The 19,149-nt window shown below is 40.8% G+C and overlaps 1 protein-coding gene across 2 annotated transcripts in view; it reads right to left on the bottom strand.

The window, feature by feature from the left end:
• Positions 1-18,267, bottom strand: part of LOC136855119 (cytosolic carboxypeptidase-like protein 5) — a 37,935-nt gene extending 19,668 nt beyond the window's left edge. The window contains exons 1-2 of one of the 2 annotated variants that reach the window (XM_067131962.1): positions 18,081-18,267; positions 10,743-10,956 (exon numbers count right to left, since the gene is read on the bottom strand). In XM_067131962.1, coding sequence (XP_066988063.1) covers positions 10,743-10,827 — 85 coding nt within the window. In that variant the 5' untranslated portion in view covers positions 10,828-10,956; positions 18,081-18,267. Of the gene's footprint in view, positions 1-10,742; positions 10,957-17,811; positions 18,055-18,080 lie in introns of those variants that run through there. The other variant, XM_067131963.1, reaches the window with a different exon arrangement.
• Positions 18,268-19,149: the final 882 nt, after the last annotated feature.

Genomic DNA, 19,149 nt, shown 5'->3' with positions numbered 1-19,149 from the left:
ACAATGGTTTAATCTCGTTGCGAAAAAGTCCACAGATGCTGGCCACTTCCAGAGAACCTGACATACTACTTCCTGATCCAAAGTCCACTCTCCCCTGATACCTGACGAGAGCGACTTAACGAGTCGGCCAGTACATTGAGACTCCTCGATACAAGCTGGGGAAGAAGAGACACTTTCCACTCTTCGCACCTTCTCAGGACTCTGTGTTATAGTATTGAGTTCTGTTGATCTTGATCCCCTGAGTTTTTCAGATACGACACGGAGTTACGTTATCACAAAACAGAGCCACTAATCTGTTGCGCACTAGGACTGAAAAGCACCTGAGAGTTCCCGAAGATTATTGACTCCTCTTGTTCCCGATCCCTCCAGAGGCCCAAAGCCTGGGTTTCCTCCAAGGTTGCTCCCCAACCTTGATCTGAGGCATCTGAGTACAGATGAACGTCGAGAAGAGGGGAGTTGATAGACCTTCCAGGTGTCAGAAGCACTTCTTCTGAACACCACAGAAGATCCGACAGGCAAGAATCGCTCCAGACTATAACTGTGTTCTCGTTGTGGAAGTCCCAGCGATTCCTGAGACATACCTGAAGAGAAACACATCTGGAGACGAGACCCTGGAATTAAAAGAGAGAGAGAGAAGACATTCTCCCTAAGAGGCTTCTCCAAACTGGTACCGGCTGTTCCCTGTTAGACAGGAACACCTCTACTTCCTGAAGGACAGACTGGATCATCTCCAGGGTTGGGAAAAAAAACCTCAAAGGATGAGAGAGAATCCTCATCCCTGAAAGGTTATAGATTGTGTTGGGACCAGGCAACTCTTGGCAAAGATCAGACGAATTCCTAGTATCTTGCATAGATTCAATAAGAAGTCCCTCGCCCTTACTAGCTCCTCTAAAGAGGAGGCAAGGATCAGTCAAGGGCTAGATACTTCAACATTCTGTACCCTCGACAATGCATAATTGCCGACACCCGAGACATGAGTTAGAAGCAACAAAGTTCGCCATCATACTGGCCAAATCACCTGAACCCTGAGCAGCCACACGAATCATAGCCTCCTGTGACGCTACTGCTGACGATGATGACATGAAATTGACCATGGAGGAGACATCCTCCTCTCTAAAAAGACTGTTGCAGAGTGCAAAATGGCACCCTCAACAGAACCCTCTTATGGATGTCTGGATAGTGAGGCAGAAGAAGATTTAAAAAGAAGTCCCTCCTCATCTTGCCAAAGAACGTTGTACAGCCAGCCGAAATGTTAGTCTGGTATGCCACCCCATCGAAACTAAAGTGATGAGGTTGTCAAACAGTACAGGATCAAAGGGAGTATATCCAACATGTCTGAGAAACCCCCATCAACCCAGACAACATCCACAAAGAGTGGGACAAGGCCTCAGACTGGCTGCGAAAAGTGTCCTCCAAAATACAAGCCCCACGAGATGTAACCACTACCAAACGATTCGACGAAGGAACCTGAGAGAGAAGAGCCTCAACAGATTCGTTGAGAGGAACTCTGACATTGGCAGAAGGGTTACCCGCCACCCTACAGAACCCTTTCTTGTCTACCCGACCTGATAAGAGAAGATAAGCTAGAGTCCACCTCCCTCAACACCCGCCCGACTCGGCCAAACCAGACTGGTTTACTTGATGTTTGGGAGACTACTGGTTTAGTTGCAAACAACGATTCAAACCTTGCTTGGTTTGGTTGTGTAAGTTCCTCAGGAGCCTGGACTGCTAATAGAGAGAATGGATAAAGTCCACCATCCGCTTATACTCGCTTTCATTCGCTGGAGAAAAAAAAGCCTATATCTGGTACCGGCTCCTCTTCTTCAAAAGAGCATTCTCTGTCACACTGACCATTCTCTGTCAGACTGGTCTGACCGAACCGGGACAGGAAAAGAGACAGACTGATCACCCACAAGAGCTGCACCCAATAACCCGGAACTCGCTACACCAGGATGTGCGAGACCAACACCTGACATATCTGCCCCCTCATACCTACGCAAACCCTGTACCAACTAAAGCCGATGACAAAACTCTCGAGTCAGTCGCACTCAACTTGGCAAACCCCGCACCACCCAACGACGATGACGTAACTCCTGGGCTAACCACACCTGGGCGACAAACACCCACCCCTGCGAGCGGAGAGGCTGCAACACCTGATCCACCCAACACCAGATGAACCAACGCTGCACCAGGATGGGTATCCGGAGCTGAAGTCACACTGATTAAGGGAGAGGGAGGAAGAACTCCCTGATGACCTGGAACCAAAGCCAAACCCACAATAAACACCTTAGAAGGAGAAACAGAAATAGCCGCAGGAAAAGTTGAGAAAGAAGTAGAAGAAGGAGAGAAGAGAAAGCAGCCACACTTGGAATAATCACCGGAGCACCTACCACAAATGTTGGACAGGTGGAGAACATACCAACTGGTCCAGTACTCAAAGGTGTTTCTCAGGACAAGCTATGAGCTGCGGAACCAATGGGGACTGAAGAAGGAAAATTACCAGCTACTCTAGTGAAAAGGAAAGGCTGAGGACACCATTGGTACTGATACACTCAATGATGACGCAGACAAAACGCCAAATGCCGTAGCACCCGCAAGAACTGCGGTGGACACATTACGTTTTCAACCCAGTAAAGGAAGAAAATAGGGAGTTGCCGCCTGTGAAGCATCTAGACCAGATGCCTGAGAAAACTACAGGACCCGTGTAAGGTGCTAAAGAAGACAGCCCCGCCAAAGAAGGCAAGAGCACAAAAAAGTTCTTTATTTAGCGACGCAGAAGAACTGCCAGCAAAATTTCGCTTTGTGAAAAGAACAGCATCTGTGTTGTGATGCCAGAAGACTGATATTTAGGAATTAAGAAGTGCTTTGCCAGGGGTTTATTGCATGTGTTAGACATGAACAGTTAGCTAAGTGTGTTGTTCGAAAACAGTTACAGCAGAGGAAGTGTACAATTCCTGTCAGTGAAGTGTAGTTCGAAAATTCGTGTTTGTTAAAATACGTGTGACAACACCTAGCAGCTCAGCACATGCGCCTGCCATCATCTCACTCCCACAATTCAAAGACCATAATACCCAGTTCATATTTACATTTAATGTAAATCTGCTGGCTGTACACCTTACCTCAACCCCAAAGAGAGAGAGGGAGCCACTGAAAACTCCAACATTACAGGACTGCACCAATGAAAATTCTTTGCTCTGCTGACTTATTGGCAAAGAAAACAGGATGAGCAAGAGAAGACTCCGAAGAGAGACCCGATAATGAAGATTGTGTAAAGACATTGGAAGAAGGCTTAGAAGAAATTAGAAAAAAAAGGAAAACTCTGAAGCAGCAGAAGAGGCCATAGTTTTTTTTTCTTTTTGAGAAAGAAAACTAGACCTACTCCGTTCCCCCTTGATAATCTTGACATACATCACTATCAAACTCAGGAAAATTCTTCAAAACATGATTGTGAATAATGGAAAACCCAAAATTGAAAACATTGCCTAACTAGTAATCTATAACCCTGTGACAAACCCACAATTCTGCATTATACTGAGCCAAATTGAAAACCCTATCACCAGAATTACCACCACAGCAAGATGAACCAAACTCATCCACCGAAGGAAAAGGAACCTTCGAGGATGAAGGAGCATTCTCCAACACTACAGAACCCGACAAACACGAAACCACATCTGAATGACGAACCATGGACTTAGAAACCTTCTGTTGTACAGAACTTGGAGCAAGAAATAAAACCTGAAGATGGATCCAAGAAAAAGTTGTCACACTAGAAACCTCAACCGAACCTGAACCCAAAGAAGACTGCATCTTCCACTTCTCTTTCTGAACACTTCCTAACCTATTTTCCCTACTTGCCTGTGTTTTACCTAACTCTACATCAACCTCAGAACTTACACCTTGAGTGGGAAGGGAGAATCTGCTGCCAACACTGCCTGCTCCTTGCCGGGGGGCTTGGCAGAACCTACCTTCAAGGTTTGCAGTTCTCCATGACCCCCGGCACCTGTTAGGGCTGGTTTTGGAACAGGCAGGGGGGCTGAAAAAGAATGACTGGAATCAACTAAGCTACTACTATCACTATCTCTATTCTCTGTTAACTTATTCATCAGGCTAGAAATAGGCTAGACATACTGGATGATAAACTGTCCTATAAGTTCTTGAATAACTCTGAATCTAATGCTTATCTACTGATTGTAACAGCTGATCCTGACCTATGCTTACTCTTCGAGGCAAAGGATTTTCTGTGTTTCAAATAATCCTCCATTTGATCTATTGACCAAGACCTATACTCGTCACATCTCTGACTGATACTACACTGAACTTTCTTACATAAAATACAAACAGTAAAAGCCTCGGTCATCGAAGATGTAGACAAAGTGGAAGCAGCAGTGCTAGCAGACGGTGACGTTTTGTCTGACTTGTCCAATTGAGTCCAAAGTACCAATCCAAAGTTAAAACCAGGAGAGAAGTTCCAAATCCAGTCAATAAAGTATAAATCCAGGAGAAAAGGCGTTAAAACAGCCCAAAATCGTAATCTGATGTCCAAATTCTTTAAATGGGGGTCAGGCTAAATGATCAAAAGTTCACCTGATGTGGGACACACACACACACGGCGAACAAATAACAATTGGGGATGGCGGCCTCTGTTGGCTGGTATTTGCAACAGCGTTGTCAACGGTACCTCAGGTAACTAATTTGACAAGATTTTTCCTGCAGCATTGGTAATGCTGACAGTTAATTACCCACTTTGTGGGTAAAATTATGGGGATATAGTTTAGGCTGGTCAGTGACCAGGGCTAACTCAGGTGTTCATGGAGTGTATTGCAATACATTAGTTCCACTGCTTTTGGCTGGTAATTTAAACCACTTTCATGTGCATAATAGCTGTGGTAACATCCCTGACTTTGGGACTGACTGCCGTTATAAATTTTTATGCAAATCACAACCTTTACTAGCCCTAATTAATTTTCATTCAGAAAAATGTTATTTTCATGATAAAATTAAGTTTCTTATATACTTACCAAGTAATTACACAGCTATGTTTTCCAGTCGCATTGCAGTTTAAATTTTAAAAATTGCAGTAGTGCTTCCATTGTTTTTGTATAGGTGACCAACCCGCCCACTATTGGAGAACAATAGGAACAACAAAGCAAAAACTCACTTCTTTTGTGCCCTTATGTCCATGACAGGGGAGGAAGGAGGGCTCTGATCTGTAATTACTTGGTAAGTATATATGAAACTTAATTTTATCATGAAAATAACATTTTTATATTAAGTAACTTACCAAGTAATTACACAGCTGAATCCCACACTGATGGGAGGTGGGATCCATTGACATATTCTAATCCAAAACATTCAGCCATGAAAATGAATTTGAAATGGGCAATATGCTAGCATTGATACAATGCTTGTTGTTTCCTTACCTGGCAAGAGAGCTACTGCAGGTAATTACTGCCTCTGGTCGGTGCCCATCTTGACCTGTAGTGACATGGTGGAATACCCGCGAGGCACAAAGGACAATTCCCACTGCTCGCAAAGCATAAAAAACAAATGCCCTCGCCATGGGCACAGCACCAAAAGAAAACAATAGCCAGACAACACTGTCACCTTCACTGAAAATTAAAAAAACCACCAACCATCCACCAAAAAACTCGACACCCTGCTTCAAGGTGAAGAGGTCAAGAATAAAAGGAATGCTTCCTACGCTTCTTCCCCAAATACCATGCCAGCCACTGACAAAGGACCTAGACTACTGCAGTTTTCAAACACTATTTCTATCTCTCTTAAATAGTGTGTCACGCAAATATGGACTCACACTTCCAGTAAGTAGACTGAAAAATTGCAGAGAGTGACATATGTCTGAAAGCAAATAAGGTGGTGACTGCTCAAATGCCGTGTGCTTTCACCTTAAAGGTAGGCAGGACGTCCTCCTGGATCTGCAAATGAGACTCAGTGATCAGATCCCTAAGGAAGTACGACAATGCGTTCTTATATAGGGGTCGAGAAGGATTCTTGACAGAGCACCACAGATTGCTGGAAGGGCCTCTGATTTTCTTGGTTCTGTCTAGGTAATACTGTGGGGCCCTAACAGGGCAAAGGACCCTTTCCTCCTCTTCTGGCCCAAAGATATCCATAAGGTTCTTAATAGTGAATGAGTGCAGCCAGGGGTTGGGTGGTGTCTTGTTCTTGGCCAGGAAACCTAGAGTGAAAGTGCAGACTGCATCTCCCTGAGTGAATCTTATCCCCTTGTCTATGGCCTGAAGTTCACTAACTTGCTTAGCAGTCACCAAAGCCACAAGAAACAGTCTTTCAAGTTAGGTTCTTGAGAGACATGGAACAGAGAGGTTCGAAAGAGGGGCCAGTTACCCACTTGAGTACCACATCAGGATTCCAAGACACAGAGTCAACTTTCATTTGCTTGTAAGTCTTGAAGGATTTAATCAGTTTGCTTAGATCTTGGTTAGAGGAAAGAACTAGGTCTCTGTGTTCAAAAACCAAACTCAGCATTGATCTATACCCTTTAATGGAGGAAGAGAGCCCCTTGGTGGTCCTCAGGTGGAGGAGGAAGTCCACTAACTGAGCTACAGAGGTATCAGAAGATGAGATGTTATGTCTGCTACACCATCTTTGAAAGACTGCCCACTTAGACTGGTAGATTTGGCAAGCAGACTGACCTCTACATCTCTGCAGCTGATCTTGAAAATCCCTTTGCTCTGATGAGTCTCCAGGCAGTCTGAAGCCTGTCAGAGCTAGAGCAGATAGTCCTTGGTGGAACCTCCAGAAGTGGGGCTGTTTGAGTATATGCAGATTTTGTGGAAGCAGTCTTGGGAGGTCCACTAAGAGTCTCAGGAGGTCTGGGAACCAATCTTTGAGAGACCAAAACTCAAGCTACCAAGGTCATTCTCACATTGTAATGAGATTGACACTTGTTGAGTACTTCCCTTACCAAGCTGAACAGCAGAAATGCATATAGGTCTAGATCTGACCAATCAGTGCAGTCCTCTGTTTTCTCAGCGAGGGCCCCAACTGTCCAGTCCAGAAAACTGAACACTTCAAAAACTTTGAATATATTCTTCACAGAGTGATAAGGCTTAGCAGTGTGCTGAGTCATTAAGACCTGAGAAGTGTCTCTGGGAGGAGCTTCTCCTGTGGCATATGATAGGTATCTCCTGGCTGTCAACCTCAAAGGCAGAAATGCAAAGGCGGCCTTACCCTGCTCTCTCTTCAATGAGAGCCAATCACCAACCTCTCTGAGTGCTTTCCTCAAAGAGGAGGAGAGAACCATCTCAGGAGGAGTGCTGACATCAGCTTGATTTCTCATAAGGAAAGTCAAGGCAGGTGAGATTGGAGCCGCTGGCTGGAAGTACAATGGAACAGTCACTAGGAAATATCTCAGAAGAGATGCATAAGCTGAAGGGGCTGGTTCTTGCACTAAATATTCATCAACTGAAGAAACTGGGACAAAGGCAAGTCCTTAGAAGGTTTGGTCACAACTGGAGCTTTATGGAGCAAACCCAGAATGTCAGCCAACTGTTGCTTGATGGGTGCCAATGAAGGATCTTCAACCACAGGCACAGAAGAACTTGAATCTGGCAAAGAAGGAGTCTGGCAGTGGGCGCTCAGAGACTGGAACTGACGCTAGGCGCTCAGGAGAATACATTGGGAGCTCGTGTTGGCTCCTGGACAAAGAAGAGTGATTTTTGATGATGGGCAAATACTGGAGCTCCAAAACAGAATGCTCGGGCGAAAGGTACTCAGGACTGCACCAGGCACTGCAGGACGGTTGAGGACTGTGAGGAGGATCATTAAAACGTTTGCGAGGAAGAGGCGAAGAGCTGTCCACCTCCTCCGTATGTCTCTTCAAGGGACAAGACTCACCTGGAAAACACCAATGGTGCTTCTTCCTGGGACTGGAATCCTCCGAGTCTAAAGATAACTGATGCGCACTAACTGTCTGTCTGTCGAAACCTGGGCATTTGTGACAGGTTCGACTGAGGGGGCAACTACCCGTGAGCAAACCCCACCGGCCTCCTCTGGACCTTCATGTCTCCTCCCAGGTTCAGGGAACAGGGACCTGGCCTAGCAGAACCAGCAGGATGGGCAGCCACCTCCTCCACTTGCACTGGCACAACACTATTCACTTTGTCCATAAGGACTTTTAGGGACACCCCTAATTCAGCTACTGTGTTACCACTATATCAAACTTACAGTCAAACCTGCATTCAAGACTGGCAATGGCATTGGGGTCAGAAGCATGGGAGTAGATAGATGGTAAAATGTTAGGGGGACTGAGGATGGAAACGAGGCTGGAACAGGGGAAGGAGGAATGGCAGGATCATCTACAACAATAGGTCTTGGTGTACATTAGGTTCTAGGCTATCAGCCCTACTCTCAGCCCTAGAGGATGCCTTCCTCTTCCTATCCCTATCAAGCTTACTTATGTGGGATTTTAACACCTTCCACTGCTTATCATCCCAATCTTTACACTCATCACAAGTTAGCTCTTTCAAACATATCTGTCCCTTACAGTTTGAACAAACTGTGTCAGAATCATAAGTGGCTTTTGTTAACCTGGTCTTACAACCCTCCCAACAATACCTAATGCTGGAGGAACTTGAGTCCAACATGGTAAATCACAAAATTAGGTATAAAAAAAATCTATGCTAAGCTAACAAGCTTGAAGACTACACAAAAAAGTGAATAATTCACTGAATCCCTGAAGGATAGACCCAAAATACAGATGAAATAAATCAACACAAGCTGCTGCAAACATCTAAGGTTTCGTCAAGGGCTGGCAGAAAAGAAGTGAGTTTTTCTGCTTTGTTGTTTCTATTGTTCCCTGATAGTGGGCGGGGTAGTCACCTACACAAAAACAATAGAAGCGCTACTGCAATCTTTAAAATTTTAGCTGCAGTGCGAGTGGAAAATATAGCTGTGTAAGTACTTGGTAAGTTACTTATATAAAACCAATTTTTATAAAAACATTACATTTCAACTTTTCAGGGGTTGCAGTCAACTATACCAGACTTAAACAGGGAATAAAAAAACAAATACAGTATAAATTTCTGTTCTTGCTTCCTCTTTGTTTTCAATGATGATTCAACCATCACCAGACATATACCAGCTCTTCAAATTTCAGTATTCCAAGTATTTTGGCATCTAAAGGTTTAGTCATTCTAAGAATCTATCTCAATTATTTTTCTCTTAGGTAGTACTTTACAATAAGCTTTACAACTGCAAGTAACACTCAAGGTTTTTTCTAGGTGGTTTCTGTCTTTAGTTTATTTCCCTTGCTCTGTTTTCATTTCGATGACCACCTTCTCCAACTTTTTACCCCGCAACACATAATGAATATTCCACACTAAGTCCACCTACAAGTTGACATATTTACTTCATAGTCTGGCTAATTTACTCTTTTCATAATCATGCAATAAAATTGTTTAATACAGACAGTACTTTGATGACCAAACTGCACTTGGTTTGACTTAGTAATTCATCCAATTAAAAGATGATGTACTACCTTATCACCTTCAAAAGCATAACCTTGGTATTTCTTTCATTACCGCCACTGGCAGTGTCTCCAACTTGTATAACCACTGTTCTTTTCAAATCACATTCACCAATATCTTTAATAACAACCTGAGAGGTTTTTAAAGATAAGATTACATATTTCCAATCTCTCTAAATGTTGCAAATATCTAATCATTTTGTGTCTTTATCCTTCCTGCTTATATTCTCATTGCTTTATACAGTAATTGCTTGCCTGCTTATATTCTCATTGCTTTATACAGTAATTGCTTCTTGCTACACTACAAAGTTCATCAATTAATAGCTCTGCATCTCAAGTCTTCCAATGGCCAGCTCTATATAAGTCAAGTATTTTAATTCAGTGGTCTGGTTAATCTACCTATAATGGTCATGTGTTTTCTTGCAAATATTCTCCCAGGTTCACAAAAGACCTCTCATATTTCTCTTCTGTGCACTTCAATACTAATGATTCTGATACAGTATTGCATATCTTATTACTTCATGGTCAAAATTCCATTTCATGCATGTTCCGAACTTAAACCCTGTACAGATGCACCAATTAGTGTGCCTTGTGTGACTCATTGCATATGGTACAAATGGTTTTTTGCAGCATGCGTTCTGCCCCAGCTGCAGCACTTAACTACCTTTATACTTCTTACAAAAATTAGTCTTTATATTTACTGACAATGAAATCTGGATAATGAGGGCTCAAGAAAAAAAAAAATTAGTAAGCACTGTACAGGCAGTCCTCGGTTATCGGCGGGGTTCCGTTTCTGAGGGTGTGATGATAACTGAAAATCAACGCTAACCGAAAATCGACAATTTTCGGGGGTTATCGGTGGCAAAAAGAGCCAATTTTTGCGGGTTATCGGTGCCGAAAAGAGCCAATTTTCGGTTATTGGCGCCTCTGTTAGGTATGCATTGGCGCCAATACTCATTTATCGGCGCCGATAAGCGGAAATCAGCGATTTTCAGCACCGAAAATTGCCAATTTTCGTCGCTTGACAAGCCCCATAAAACCGAATCACTGTTAACTGAGCCCGCCGTTAACCGGGGACTGCCTGTAGTGAAAAATCCTTTACTAAATGAAAAATACAACCAACCTATCTCTTCGTATATCTAGGCTGGGTGACAATAAAATGTTATCACAATGAAATGTTACTATGACAGGGTGAATGGCTACAAAAAAATAAAGACAAGCAAAAACCATTACTCACCTGGAGGATCAACCCTTTCCACACGGGCCAAGTTCCCACACTCAAAGTTGGAAGTGAATGTGAAAGGTCCAAGCGTGTCTTCCATTTTTTTGGGTCAAGACTTCTGTAGAAGCAAAAACCTGAGTAAACTGGGTTTGTGATGACCCAGCTCCTTCTCTGAATCCTGATGCAGAAGAGTACCAGGCTGTTTTAAATCCTCATTTCCCCTTTCATGCTGCAAAAATAAATATAAAGTAAATGTAGCAACAACAATGGTATTGTAACAGCGATAATGTACACAAGGCTCGAGTCCCATTCCTAGGCCTTCAGCATTGGTTTTTAGTCAATCTTAACTAAATATTAAAATACTGTATACCAGTTCTTTAAACAATCTGTATTTTTCCTACATATACAAACCAGAGTCTTTTATACAGGAGTACCCTATACTCTCAGCATGAGCTGATATATTTGCTTAAGCTTGGTAAAGTGATAATTCACTGGTAGGTGGGAAATGGGGTGCTGCCCACTTATCTAACATAACCTAGCTCTGGTTTGTATATCTTGAAAATTTATTTGTTCCTAATAGAAGTATGAACCATTGCCTTCTACACAAGTGACTTACTCCTTAGGTGGGAGGATCATCTCTCAAAACTGACTGGCAAATTCAATCTCCACCTGGAAATGTCATGCTCTTGGTCATGATATTGGTCAGGGGAAAAGATGGCTCATATAACCTCCTATAGAGCTTGGCAAAGGGAAGGCTGATAGGGCCCTGATCCAGAGCGAGTTTTGGGGCTGGAAAACTCACAATAGGAAACTTCGGAGAATCCTGTCTTATCCATACTGGATAGGAAGTACCAGCTGATAGGTAGATTTGTCACTCATCAATTATAAAATAATGGGCTCATATGATAAAAATTTTACACACCCTCCCTTTATTACTGGGAGATTGGAGGGAGTTGCATTTGTTTCAGCATGTACTTGACCAGGCTTCTGCCTCTTAGAGAGAGAGAGAGGAAAGGAGAGAGAGAAGCCATTCACTCGCTATTTGACCCCAGCATTATGCCATCCCAGTACTTTATGCGAGATGTTTTTCTGTCCATACGGAACTTAGATGGCTGAATACCTGTTAAAGGTAGTCTGTTAATACCAGACCCTGCTCTTCCTACCTGCAACAGCTAGAAGCTCCACATGTCCCTGACTTGATGAGCTTTCACCCAGACTGCTGGATCATCCCCCTACCTAATGACCCATTAGCATGATTGATCATCAAATGAAGCCAGAAAGAGTTCTTAGACATCTCTTTGTGCCAGTCAATACTCAGAAGTAGGCACAGACACTCAGTTTAAGATGTTGGGGCCTCTTCAGTTAGTATCACAAGGCTTCCACTGGAACAAAAGCATCTCATTTAGATCACAACCAATGAGGTCTTGAAAGAAGCGGGTAGAGAAGCTCTCTTTTTGAAAGGAGGGACAGAGTAGCTATCAAATCTCTCATCAGGAACAGATGGGTTCTAACTCTTAACCAAGGAACACGTGAGAAAAAAGCAAACCTCACCCACTGAATGTCGGACTGGAAATGACAAGCCATGTAACCTGCCAGTATGCTGTGCCAAAGAAAAGGTTACCAGAAAAACCGTCTTGGCATTAAGGTTTGCATCTGAAGATGCCCCCAGTGGTCATGCAATGCCTGAGTTAAGAATTCAGAGAATGAGCCACATCCCATTCTGGAGACCTGAGAACAAGAGTGAGCCCCAGCCCTTCCAATGCCAAGATAGATGCAACGAGCTATGTAACTTGCCAACACACTGCACCAAAGTAAAGGCTAGCAGAAAAACAGTCTTGGGTGTGAGGTCTGTATCCAAAGACTGCCAAAGGGCTCCTACAATGCCTGAGTTAGACTTGAAAGAACAAGGGTCACATACCACTCAAAAAACCTGAGTCCTTAGGGTTGGCAAGACTGTTAGAAGCTCCACATGAGCATGGGCATCTCTACCAAGATAAAAAACAGGTCTGAGGTAGAGCAGATAGAGAACTCTCACCATATAGTCTCTAGTGCTCTTTTTACGGATCAGTGTAGGATTCTAGATTCTGTCTTACTTGATTTTTTTAATTTTCACAATAATCTTCAAGAACAGCTAGTTCTTTCCCTGGCCTTAGTCACACCACATCTACACAGAGTTCACAAGTGTCAACTGCTAAACAAGGATACAATCAGGTTGGGAACTGATTTTCCTCCCAGGTAAGACAATGGGTAAGTCTGTCCCCAGTCTTGCATGAGATAAATGAAACTCACCATCAGATTGAGCACAGCAGGTATCTCTCCATAAGAGATTTCATTAATTCTGAGTAGAAAACTGACTTTTTCCCCGCCATTAACTCATTTGAGGGAAAAAGGGGTAAATATTGAAACAAATTATAATAGTGCTTATACTGTATATGAGTGGCGCAGTGTAATAAGGTAAGTTTTTTTAAAAAATGATCATTTAAAGTTTGCCAACTATGAAAACGCTTATAAAAGAAAAACCAGCCAAACGATTTCTATGAATCATAATTTTAAAGGAAATTTATTCGCCTATTACATATGCAAAAATCATTATAGTATGTTTTGTCATTTAGCGCCACAACCACAAAAGTGAGGTAATGTAAGATTGTAAAGTGTTAATGAACACAATGAAAATGTTTTCATACGGCAATTAAAGCATGTTTTTGAAAACAACCTAAAATATTTATCCTAATAATGCTCTAAAATTATTATTATAACATATCTGAGTAAAATTTCCATGAAAATATTATAAAACAAAAACAATTTTACCAAAAACAGACTACATTACAGAGTATTAATAACATGATGTAGCAGTGAGAAGAAATTTCCCTTTGTTTTGCATGGATTTTCGAACCTTTTGCCAGTAACATAAGGGGACAAAAAGTGTGTGTACAGGATAGTGAAACTTTAGCTGCTCGCTCACAATAAAAACCAGTTAGTGGCGCTCATTTGACGGGAATATATTTGGGGATTAACTGACTATTTGAGTTGGAGCAGTTCTGTTATTTTTTAATTATAGGACTACATTAAATTTAAATGCATAAGGTAAATTATCTATTTGCAATTATCAAGTATAACTATTTTGTGACTGTAAAAGAAGAACTAACATAAGAGCAGACCAGATTTAACAATGGGCAATGAATTTTTTAAGCTGAAAAAATTTGCTACTGATTTTTAAAATTATTATCTAATTGTTCTTTGTTATTACAGGTAGTCCCCACTTTACAGCGGGGGTTCCATTCCCACTGGCACGCCATAACCCAAAAAATGCTGTAAACCCACATCATAATTATAATGGGAATAAATGGCACTTATGGCGCCATAAAACCAGGTCATGGCGCTGTAAACCGGGTAACAGCGCTGTAAAATCAGGTTAACGGTGTCGTGAGCTAATCGCCATAAAGTTGGAACGTCGTAAACCGAGACAGCTGTAACCTGGGGACTGCCTGAACAGTTCTCCATTATACCTGTTAAACATTCTTTTTCTATTCCAGACTGTCTCTGAAGGATGGATAACAAGCCCAGTTGAATCTTGTATGTTCCCTGCTTTCTACAATGGCAAACTTTGAATAAGCTCTTGCATTTAAAAAAAATGCCAGAAATCACGCCCAGTGCATGTGACAGTACCTGTGTGACTAACCTTTAGTCAGATAACTGATATTTCCTTCATGCCCATGCGCTTCTTCCAGGAACTAAGCAAGACATTTCCCCAGGGCTGAAGATTTGTATTTCAGTAATTTACCAAGGGCTATGTGAAATCTGGCAATCCCAGGGGCTTACAGATGTATGAAAGGCTGCTTTAGGGGACTGGGTGTAGTTCTACTGACCCAAATTGTCGTTGCTGTAAGAAAATGACAGAATGCATACTCTTGATATTTGTAACGCTACTGGAGATTAGTGCAGTAGAAAAGTCTTACCCTACTAGATACATAATTCTTGAATATCAACTTTTTTATCAAGACTATCAAAATGATTGGAAGAAGGGCTGAGAGTGTGTGTGTGTGAAATTTTTTGTACTCCTGTATTTACTACTATATAAGTAATCAATTGTCACCAAAATTTCTAATTCTTTGGTTCAAGCTGATTGAGCAATAAAAAAGAAAAAACAGACTATTGGGGCTCGTCATATCAACTGTTTCCATGCAGATACACAAATATATACATATTTTAGTTATCATACACGCACTCGAAGCCAATGCTCAAGGAGGAAGAGTGAACTTTCAGTCTAAGAACCAGATGTAGTTGTTTGGGGAACTGGTTCTTGACCCGAAATCTACCACAATACATTGAAAAGCAGCTGGTTTATCTGGGTCAATCAAAACTGATGGGTTTGGATAATACCCCTACCAATGGTATCCCCATTCTCTTAAAATCGAGAGTAGAAAGTCATACCTTATGAGATGAAGCTTTAAACAAGATGCCTGTAGTAAAGTCCACCTGCACTGTGGCCCATCCAAGCACATACCCAGCCTTACTGCTGCTTTACAGTGCCCTGAGTTCATCACAAACTCATGAATGTGACAAAAAGAATCCCAAGCTCTCCAAGGTGCAGATAAGATACAAAAGGCTGTGAAATTCGTCAACAAACTACACATAGGCTCAAGTCCTGTTCACGAGTTGGTGACCACAGTGTTAATCATGCGGTTGCAGAAATTGGTGATCATACACACTACAGCAGTATCAATATGGAAGTGGAGGAAATAACGTGAGTTTGAATTCTCTATTGCCAGCAGCAGCCGCAAAAGAAAAGACAAAGATGATAATGAATGCACTATGTTTTAAGGAACAGACATATACATGGTATGTTCATAACATTGTATCCAAAAGTGAGAAGATATAAGCCCAAATTCAATTATTTCAGAATGTTATAAAATCACTTGATTATCTTACACTGGTTTGGATACTTCACCAAATAGCATAATGCAGTGTATGCATTTATATCAAATTATGCATATATATAAACATATATATATATATATATATATATATATATATATATATATATATATATATATATATATATATATATATATATATATATATATATATATATATATATATATATATATATAAAGGGGTATATATTCCACAGACCAATCGATGTTAACATATTTTTTGCGGAGAATATAATAGAAGTATATTGCATTTTGCATATTTATGCACAGACACAAGATGGTTATAGGTACGAAGATACGCTTTTTGAAGTACCTTTTATAAAACTAACTGAAGGAAATGTAATGAGAAGAAATATGTCAGGTACCTCTGCAAGAGATTAACATGCAGATTGTTTCACTCATGAAGGTAAAGTTGAATGGCAAGATAAACTGATATCATGTGAAGAATGTAAACTTCAGAAATTTCATAAAATGTGTAAACAACTTAATTACAATGTTTTTTGTCATGAGTTTCTTCTGAACTGAAAAAAATTCTACCCATTTTCTCCCAACACTTTTCCTTTACTACTCTGTTCTTATGATAATCTGATCTTGCCCCAAATGTGTGGATGTTTTTCAATTTCATCAATGACAAGTTAAGTTTCAAAGAGACCAGTCTCCATTCTAATATGCAGTGTAGGCAAAACCTCAGGGTCAACTGAACAAACAGTAGTAAATGGCATTATCTCAAATTACCAAACTGCTGCGCAGTAGCCTGGGCAGTTAACAAAACCAGACCAGGAAGGTAAGTAAGACTGTTCAAAACCCCTACAAGCATGGGCAACTATACTGAGGAAAAGTCCATGGTCTTCAGTTGGAAGACCTGGCTCGCTCAAGACGGAGCAACAGGCTTCACAACAAGGACTGAAAGGAACTTGTCTCAATAAAGGTGGACAAGTTTTTAAACCAATTTGCACATCTCCTAGGTGTGCAAACCAGAGCCTTTTACCATATTAACATTTCAGCCATCTCCAAAGTCCCTGATGCCAGAGGAAAAGTGCTTAGTGAGGCAGGTCAGTGGGGGTCACCCCCAACTCACCACTAGCTAACTGCCTTGTTCCCAGGTTTCAATAACCAATTCAAGCTCAAACTGAAGAATACCCCTACTCACAGGTCAATGGTTTGTATTCCTTATGAACAAATGGAGTATAAAGTCCAGTAATTATGGCAAGGTACTTTAAATGAGATAGAAATGAATCCAAAAAACATAATATAAATTGTTAGCAGTCCAAAGGCAGTGGGAAGCAATACAAAAATAACAAATAATTCAATATCAAAATAAATCTTTTCAGCAAAGATTGCAAGAAAGAAGACCCAAGTGAAAAGGCAAGATCAAAGGATTAAAGAGTCTTCTTGAACAAACCCCTAACCTTAATTATTAATGTGCATCTTCATGTAGGCTAAGTCTGGAGGTATTACTGAGCCAGAAAAGAGCATTTTCCTTTGTGTAGGGTAGTAGTACCAGGTATTGTCTTCACTTGTGAATGTCAAATGTTTTCACTTCATTTCCATGACCAGGCTAATTAATGTGTGCTTGCATGGACAATAGTTTTAAATTAATTCATGAAAAATTTCATCCATCCCCATCCTTTTGCATAATTTGCAAAGACTTCATACACAGATGTCTCCATAGCACAAAGGCTACATTACATAAATTAAAAGACTCTTTTCTCAAAAGATATATGTACAGATAAGTACAGTATTTCACATATTCAATATAGGCTATGCTGCATCCTTTGTATCCAATATCTGTAAGGCTCAGGAAGATGAAATGGAAAATACAAAAAAACTATAGCCTTTACCTATTACAATGCTGTCCAAGGGTAATTGTGTTACTAAATACCAAAATAACATAAATAACATCTATTTACATAAGTTACATACACTTCCTTTACATTTACTGGGTACTGCACCATACAGTTTTCTAGTAATTTCGTTAAATAATCTAATACCTTTGTTAGGATACGGACAAGCCTAAACGACTGAACTGAATGGGCCAAACGTAACACTTCACCTTATAAATAAAAGATCTAACCAGAAGGCCTTCAGATAACGCTTAGGGACTAGACTACGTGAGCAGAAGCGTATTCTAATTAACGTGAAAATCTTACAGGTAGGAAAAGGTTGGGCGCAAGCATCGTCAATTTCTGTTTTGTACTGCGACTCCTTAAAGCCTCCACTTTCGGGGAAAACGTATCACTTTTAACAAACATTACACGAAGATTGTAAGGATACCCTTACGAGGCGACTGATGAGGGTATCCTTCAAATTCAAGGGATCCTACGAAAACATCAGCTGATATCAGCTGTCGTCTCGTATGTCAACAAATCAGCTGCAGAAGGTAAACAGATGACGTTCAATTAGACAAAAGTATCCTTACCCATAATTTAGCGTTTTTCCTCTTCTCTTCGAGATATCAAAGGTGCATAGAGGTTTGAGGACTTTTTTGAAAGTATTTTTAATCCATTTCTCTCGATATAATTACATTAAACGTGTAAAATAAAGACAACAGTGTTACAACTGTACGTAAACAGACAGACGACTGTAGTTCCTACATTTTCCGCGAGGGGGCAGCAGAGTTCGGCTTGGTGTCTTTTCCTTCGTTTTTCCTTTTTCTGATGCCAGAATACATTTATGTTCTTGATTTGAGATACAAAACGAATAATTTCATACTCATGATAACATTACTCGAATTCTTCCTTGAAAATCAATCGTTGTAGCTGATAGATTTGATAATTCCGCTCAAAAGATTCATAGAAAATGGGCAAAATTCGTTCTTTATCAATAAGTTATAAATGTCATTGGAGACTATTGTATTTTATGATTTGGTTAGTTTTCTACTCGGCCTCCAAATTACGGTAGTGTTGTTCAAAATAAATTGTTCAAATGGTACAAAGTAGTTTAGTAGAGAAGATGGTTTCAATATAAAAATTAGTATTTCCACTGAATAAATTGAGTGAGACACTTGAAACTGAGTGTAAGTCTCTTGCAAATCGCCAACACGTGGAAGATCTTGCCAGTAATGTTTCAAACAATCTCCAATGATTAGCTGTGAGGTGCATAAACATTTTTGGCCTTGTATCATAATACCCAGTCATTTATCAAATGAATGAGAAACAATATAAAAATTAATAGTGTATTGTAGAAAATCCATAATATCTAAATGATAAAAAACCTACAATAAAACTTCACGAAATCTATTGAGTTTTTTTTTAACTTTCATCTAATAGTGTCTTTGACTTTCAAGATAATCCTTCTTATGAAAGTTTGTAAGAATGACTGGGTTTTTTATATACGGCACTAGCATTCCCATACACGCTTGTGTGTGTCTGTTTATGTGCACATGCAAGAATCGAATCCCTTTTTTGTTTTCCTCTTCTCCCTGAGATTGAAATGGTCTGCCTTTCTCGTCCACAGCGATGTATGTAACATAGACCACCAAGATAGAG

Source organism: Macrobrachium rosenbergii, chromosome 30 (genome assembly GCF_040412425.1).
Source record: "Macrobrachium rosenbergii isolate ZJJX-2024 chromosome 30, ASM4041242v1, whole genome shotgun sequence".
Classification (NCBI taxonomy): Eukaryota; Metazoa; Arthropoda; class Malacostraca; order Decapoda; family Palaemonidae; genus Macrobrachium; species Macrobrachium rosenbergii.
This window is presented reverse-complemented; position numbering and strand designations above follow the sequence as displayed.